We start from the raw sequence: 7,010 nt of genomic DNA, 5'->3' as shown, positions 1-7,010 counted from the left end.
ATAGCCTATAGGTATAAAATAGGGCTAAAGTGGTTAATGTATGTTTTACTTTTAATATAATAATGTATATCTGCTAGTAAGTAGTAACTAAAGTTTTTAAATAATTGTATTGGAGTAAAACTAAAAGTATTGAAGATACTCCAGTAAAGTTTAAAAAAAAATACCTGAAATTTGTACTTGAGTACGTACTGAGTTACTTTCCACCACTGGACACAGACATCTAAATGGCATTTATGAAAATAAACTGTTCATCGTACTACAATGCACTGTGATGTTTTGTTGTTGGTGCCGTCTGTTTTTCTATTATAAATTATTTATCTACTGAAAAATGTGCCACGTAGAGAAAAGCACTAGCTGATAGAAGATGCCATTTACTGAAGCAGATGTTTAGAGGAAGTTTAGATTAATATGAGGAAAAACACATATTATAATAATCTCAACTTAACTAAAACATTAAATGAAATCGTAAGTGGAAATCAAAATAATGTTACATTTTATCTTTATTCCAGAAATAACTCAGTAGCATTTTAGTACAAGCTTCCATAAGGGGCTTTTAACAAATGAACAGCCACAACATATTGCTGATATATAAACTTACACATCCTGGAAAATCCACGGACAAGCCGCAGCAGACCGCATTGTGACACTCTTCATTAATAATGCAATGAAATCATGAATCAAATAACCCTTAGTAAAAGGAGAAAGGCACAAAGGTGGAGAGAAGAAGGGATGCTTTTTCACTTGGTCCCGGCCAGGAACCTTGGTTAACCAGTTCTACCAATTGTGGCATTATGTAACTCTGAAATCTTGCTTTAAAATATTAACATACACAAAGTCTACTCATGCGTACTCTGCATGAAAGGGAGGGAATGGACTTCCACTGCAGAGGACCTTGGCCCAGTTCCAAGTATGGGTCTCTCTCAATAGTTCACAAATGCCTCCTTTTCTTTTCTCTCCTCGACTATTCTCAGTCAATTGGATTTCCCGGTCCTCATCAAAAGAACATGTAAAACAGACAATTATTTGTCATGCTTCCGTCAGTTATTCAGACAGTTTATCTAGTTATTCAAGATAGAAGGGAAAGCAAGAGTACCTTGACCATGGTTTAATATGGAAGGTTTTGACTGAGCACACTTACAAAGCCTCACCATGAACCACTAGGTGGCACAAAACATCCATTTAGTCAGTGGACTTGCAAGCATGGTGGGGAGGTTGAGATCTGATCTTTCTCTCACTCATTGACAGACCCCAGTGTGGTCGTTACATTTGTGTCTTTCTCCATTATCCTCTCTTGCTGTCTCATACTCTCTCTCTCTCACTACCACATTACCAGTTAAACTCAAAATACTTTGCTGTGTCAAATTGCAGCTCTACAAGCTTACAAAGCTTCACAAGGCTATGTGTTGTGAGCTTGTAGATCTGCTATAATCCCCCACATGTTAATATATTCTTGCCAAATGACAAACCCAGAAGGTTCATGTGGTTAAAACGTGATAATAATACACTTTACCATATTAACATTTTCATGCATTTATTTACTGCAGGCTTGGTATTGAAGCCTTCACTTTTTATTCCCATACTGAGCAACAACTCCAAGCCTGAACCCTTCCAGTGTTCAGTGATCAGGGCTAAATGCAAGTTGAACCTTAGCCCACCACTGAAAAGAGTCCATTCAATCTGCTACTGCTAATATGCAGCAACACCCACGTTTCTGACTTCATGGCCCGTGCCATTTAATATTGACACTTGCAGTCAGCAGAAGCCATCACACATCTTCACATCCTCTGGCCAATCTTTCAGGAGATGAAATTAGTTTGCGGGATGATGCTCTCCACTTTGTGATCAGCAGGGTTAGCCGATAGTTCGTAATTACAGATAGTAACCTCATGTCTGTAGGCCTGGGTGGAACAAGAAAAGACAGAGAAAATACTTAACTGAAGCTTTTATGTAAAAGTAAAACATGTCAAATCAGTAGATAAATGCTGCAGTCACTTCAGAACAATAAACACAGTGTCCTCCAAAACTATGCTACAAACAACATACACTGTGTCACAAACCGTATTTACACAACCGCACTTACATCAGAACTCGGTGTATGGAAACTCCACCCGAGTCTGACTGGTGTAAGAGCAAAATGGCTGCCGTGTGAATATGGTAAATTGCTAGCTAAATGCAAAGTGAAAGAAATATACTTCTACTAGGAACACTGGATCGCTTCTCAGCTTGAACGGATCAAATATCAACATGAAATCTGATTCACGTAGGTAAAAGGGTGGTCAACTTTAATACAAGTCTAGCATATTCATAAATAGAAAAGTTTGTAACTTGAGGAAATACAACAGATATGCTAAATGGATTATACTAAATGCAGGGTTATTCGGACACGACACAGATTTGAAGTTTTGAAAATGTTTGTCCAGCAAGAACATGGACAAACACACTTAAAGTAAGAGACTCTCACGCTGTTGTTTTATTGTAGATGGGACTCACCTCTGAGTACTCTCCCCTGAGTCCAATGTAGTAGACCCGGGTGGTCTCATCACCAAAGTTCTTTGATATATGGATGGACAGGTGCTCTACATTGGAGAAGCGGGCAATCCTGGAAATTAGGATAAAATGGATAACAGATGTATAGGTTACTCAATTACAATAAAACATTATTTTTTGTAGAACACATTTCAGAGTTTACAAGGTGCTTTAGAGACAAATGATAACCGTCATTAAAGGATTTATTATTAACTAGAAAATAGTGTGCTCCTCGGAGCACAGGTCTCCGCCGGCCGGGTTGCCTACCCAGGGGCCCGCAAACTTTGATCTTAGCCACTTGGAATGGGATGTAACAAATTTAACTCATACATCTTGATCACATGACCCCAGAGATAATGTGTACCGATTTATGTGAGTTTTGGACAAAATCTGTAGTAGTAGTGCCAAAACGTATGTTTTGAAGAAAACGCACTATGGTAGAAAATGTTATCTGGCACAAACAGGGCCTATAAGTTGCGTAATGATCCAAGGAGAAACGATGTTGATCGAACGACCTACGGTCCAAGAGCTATAGGCCAAAACGTGAAGTAGGGTGTTGTAGCACTACCATGAGGAGATTTGAAAAATGTGGGATGGAGGTTCTTCCTTGGCTTAGTGGGAATGTGCATGCAGTTAACCCAGCAATCGGGCACTGCATTCATGATGCGGCATTTTGTTCAAAAGGCCACCCCCAAAACAAAGCCAATCTTAGCAGGTTGGAATATGAAAAATCAGACAGATCTGTGTTGATCACATGACTATAGAGATAATGTGTACTGATTGGCGTGATGTTTGGACAAAATTTGTAGGAGTAATATATATTTGTTTTGCGCTTTAACAGGCAAATGTGAAAATATTGGGGCCTCCAGGGAGTGTGTGTGCAAAGTTTCATGCCGATCGGTTCAATGGTGGCGAAGATTAGCGGCTCACAGACAAGAAACTTGAAAAGACAAACAGCAATACTGCATTTCTCTGCTTCTGTTCTTACTTGGTTGGGTACTCCAGCTCAGCAAGAGGATCTCTGTTGAGACGAAATGCTTGCTCAGGTTCTCTCCCTGTGTCATCAAAAGACATGTGGGGGATGTTCTTGTACCTAGAATACAAAGACAACTATGGTAGCAAGCCAAAACCCATTGCAACAACTTAATGTATTAGCGGTCACTGTTATGAAACTAATATGCACTTTTGACCACGGTCCTAAATTAACATCAGCCAACCTACACAGGTGAGTTTTTTTTCTTTTCTGTTTTGCAACAAAATATCAGCATTGAAGGTTCAACACCAAATATCAGCTCAGTGGCTCATAGCGCTGGCAACCTTTTTGCAATAAAATACCAGCATTGATGGTTCAGTGAGTACGATGTTTAACTAAATATCAGCCTTGGTGGCTCAAGCAGCGCAAAAGTGAATTAATGGCATGCCAGATACCAAGTTCTTATCAACATAGCGGTAATATCTTAACTTGAGGGTTCCATAATCCATCACTTCTCTATGTGATATATATCCTATGTGCACATAACACTTTAGTAGTACTCTTCATCAACACTGTTTTCCTGGGTAGAATTTTTTATCTACCAGACATTTGGCTGGTGAGCTAAAAAGTGAATTTCGGCTCTCCTTGTGACACTATATTTTATACAATCTATGTATTTATGCGATGTGTATGTGTTCTTGTTGTTTATTATGACCAAGCTGCACAACACATTTTTCCTGTGAGATAATAGAGACGACCCTTGAGATATAGTAGCACTCAACACAGCACTCAACTCAAGTGATTTTACAGCAATTGTTGAAGAGACACTATTGCATACACTATTACTACTGACACACATGGTGCATTGACAAGACCTCAAGAAGGAGAGGCTTTACATGCAATGGGATGGGACAGTGCAAGAGGCACAATTGTCCATAGATTTCATATGTCAGTGATCGTCCACAACGTGTTGTATGCCTTGCACTGATGGTGCCTTTGCACCAGTGGTGTAGTCGGTAAGATACATATCATTCCTGCTGGCTGAAACGACAATGTGCTTCCCCTTCTGCTGTCTTCTCCCCAGCTATGCTTTAATTCCCCCTCAGCTTTCCTACTAATCACTCTCAATAAGGCATACTTATAAAAAGGGGAGTGGACTGTCCTTTAGGATAAAGGTGTATGGTTAAGCGATGCGGTGCACCTGTCGCAGATAGATGAAACATCAGTGTTTTGTTGAACCTGAGACAAGACCAACAATCCAGAACTCACAGTCGTACTTCGGCTGGGTGGGTATCATCGTTTTCTCCCGAGATGATGATTGCTTTCAGTTTTACACTTCCTGTAAAACTGACAGACAACATTATTCCCTTTAACTAGAGAATGGCGTGTATGGAAATTTCAGGATTGTGGAGGCATCATTTTTAATTTGGTAAAAAGCCAGCGCAAACAGCTTTGGCAAAGTAAACGTACTGTATGTTTTCTCATGTCATTAAAGCCCTTTTGAATTGAAATTGAATTGAATATATCCCTGATACAGTGAAGATTGAAGAGGTCAAGAAAGTATATAGGATAGTTTGATATAATGATCTTAAAACGTACGGGATGTTGAACAGGAGCTCTTCATCTGCATCACTCTCAACAAACTGCAAGAAAACATACACAAATATTACTTGAAAGCAGCATATAGCACAAGAGAAAAAGTCAATAGGGTCTGGCTGCAGGGTCTCGAATAAGTAGATCTCACAATACATAAACTAAACCATTGTGCATGCATTCCACTGTAGATCATGCCATGGTCATGGTCAGCATGGCTAGTAGTACCACCAGGGCTCTGACTTGATATACAACCAACCAGTCAGTGAGCAATACCCATTGTGGATACTTGTGTTGTAAACACGTCTCTCCTGGCTGGTATCCAGGACATTGTTCTACATACAAAGTACATGTAGGCCTGGACGGATTTTCTGACATCCACTTATGGAACTTAACCAACATTCACAATAACGTAAAAACACTGTATTAATTAAGAGTAGCTGTTGTTGTAGTAGTAGTAGCAGCAGCAGCAGAAGCAGTGTAGTCTGTACAAGTGACAACAAGAACAGCCACCAGCTTACAGAGGTAAACAAAAATAATACATTTAAAAAAAGCTAAATATGTTAATAATTGTAGATGACTGCTTACCTTTTCCCGGTCTTTGCGTTGATCCCAGGGTTTGAACACTAGCTTCCCGTCCCCATCTCTACTCTCATTGAGACACTGCAGCTTCTCCACATCTATGCGCCGATACAGTCCGTACTCCAGGCCCCTCTCTGCGGGCTCATGCTCTCCCTCACACCCCCCATGGCTATGTCCTCCTCCTCCTCCACCTCCACCACCGTGACCGTGACCGTGGCCATGACCAGACATTGTAGATGTGGTGGACAAATAATGATAGTGTGGACGCCTGGTTTTAGATTATAAATGCTATTCGAGATGTTTGGTGTGGTCAACAAGTTTCACTTTGAAGCGTGCTGACGCTAGCTGATAGATACACAGACGTGTTGCCAGGTTTTGTGAGTCAAACAAGCAACCAGGTCTGGGTAAACAAGACCAAAGGAAGCAACTAGGCCACATGAGCAATTTAAACTATTTGAAAATAGCTGATTTACATGAGCTTGTACATCCATTTTCAAAAACTTCTGGAATAGAATGTGGAATATATACACACAAATGCTCCCTGCCACAAAGCATTTATGAAAATATTTGAGAACCACTGATAAACATTTTGGAAGCAAGCCTATTTTTGGGCTAGCCCTAACCCTAAATTAGCAAGTACACTATAGAAACAAGCCTAAAAAAATGCAACTACCAATTTTTACAAGCAACTTACTGAAAAAGCCCAAAGTCGCTTATAATAAGCGGACATGGCAACATTGACCGAGTCGCATCAAGTTTAGACACGCGCTGCACTGCAGACACACTTCTGGTTTAGAATTTTCAAAATAAAAGCGATCCCATGGCAATCTTACTGCAGGCACATGCCAACAGACAACAGTGGTGGAAATAGTACTACAATGTTTTACTTAAGTAAAAGTATCAATACTGCTATCTGTAATGTAGAAATACATAAATACATTACGCAGAATGTCCCTCTGCCTGTGCCTCTGAGATGTAGTGTAGTAGAAATTCGTAGGGGGGAAAAAAAAGTATTGAAACATTTTAATACTCCAGTAAAAGTACCTCCAAATTGTACTAAAGTACAGTACTTGACTAAATGTACTTAATTACTTTACACTACTTGACAGCAGGCACATGGCAGGCAGACACCAATTGAAGAGACTTTTGCTTTGAAAGGACCGGAAATGTTGTGAATCAAAACATCCAATGGAAAGGCACGCAGATGAGATGTACGTACTCTCCGATTGGCACACATCCCGTGTCACCAAACGTCCTTGCTGTCGCAAAGTACTATCATAAGACAACATCAGGCCACAACAGTCGTGTTTCAATCATTTACCTGGTTTAGAAATAA

The 7,010-nt window shown here is 40.0% G+C and overlaps 1 protein-coding gene across 2 annotated transcripts; it reads right to left on the bottom strand.

The window, feature by feature from the left end:
- Positions 1–493: 493 nt before the first annotated feature.
- pithd1 (PITH (C-terminal proteasome-interacting domain of thioredoxin-like) domain containing 1) lies at positions 494–6,016 on the bottom strand. 2 transcript variants are annotated; one of them, XM_084080605.1, is made up of 6 exons: positions 5,681–6,016; positions 5,099–5,142; positions 4,769–4,846; positions 3,515–3,619; positions 2,491–2,599; positions 494–1,898 (listed from the first exon to the last, which is right to left on the bottom strand). In XM_084080605.1, exons 1-6 carry the CDS (start codon positions 5,903–5,905, stop codon positions 1,797–1,799), a joined length of 663 nt encoding a protein of 220 aa, XP_083936731.1. In that variant the 5' UTR covers positions 5,906–6,016; the 3' UTR covers positions 494–1,796. The 2 variants fall into 2 exon arrangements, with proteins under 2 accessions (XP_083936731.1, XP_083936732.1); XM_084080606.1 differs by lacking the exon at positions 4,769–4,846.
- Positions 6,017–7,010: the final 994 nt, after the last annotated feature.

The sequence above is a fragment of the Gymnoscopelus microlampas genome, assembly GCF_963454915.1.
Source record: "Gymnoscopelus microlampas genome assembly, chromosome: 15".
In the NCBI taxonomy this organism is placed as follows: Eukaryota; Metazoa; Chordata; class Actinopteri; order Myctophiformes; family Myctophidae; genus Gymnoscopelus; species Gymnoscopelus microlampas.
The sequence above is the reverse complement of the archived record's forward strand: the minus strand, read 5'-3'. Positions and strand labels throughout refer to the sequence as shown.

Coding starts and splice junctions, on each gene's coding strand:
- pithd1 (XM_084080605.1), bottom strand. CDS start 5,905: ATGTCTGGTCATGGCCACGGTCACGGTCACGGTGGTGGAGGTGGAGGA. Junction 5,143..5,680: donor AACGCAAAGACCGGGAAAAG/GTAAGCAGTCAT, acceptor GTTTTCTTGCAG/TTTGTTGAGAGTGATGCAGA. Junction 3,620..4,768: donor CACCCAGCCGAAGTACGACT/GTGAGTTCTGGA, acceptor TTTGTATTCTAG/GTACAAGAACATCCCCCACA.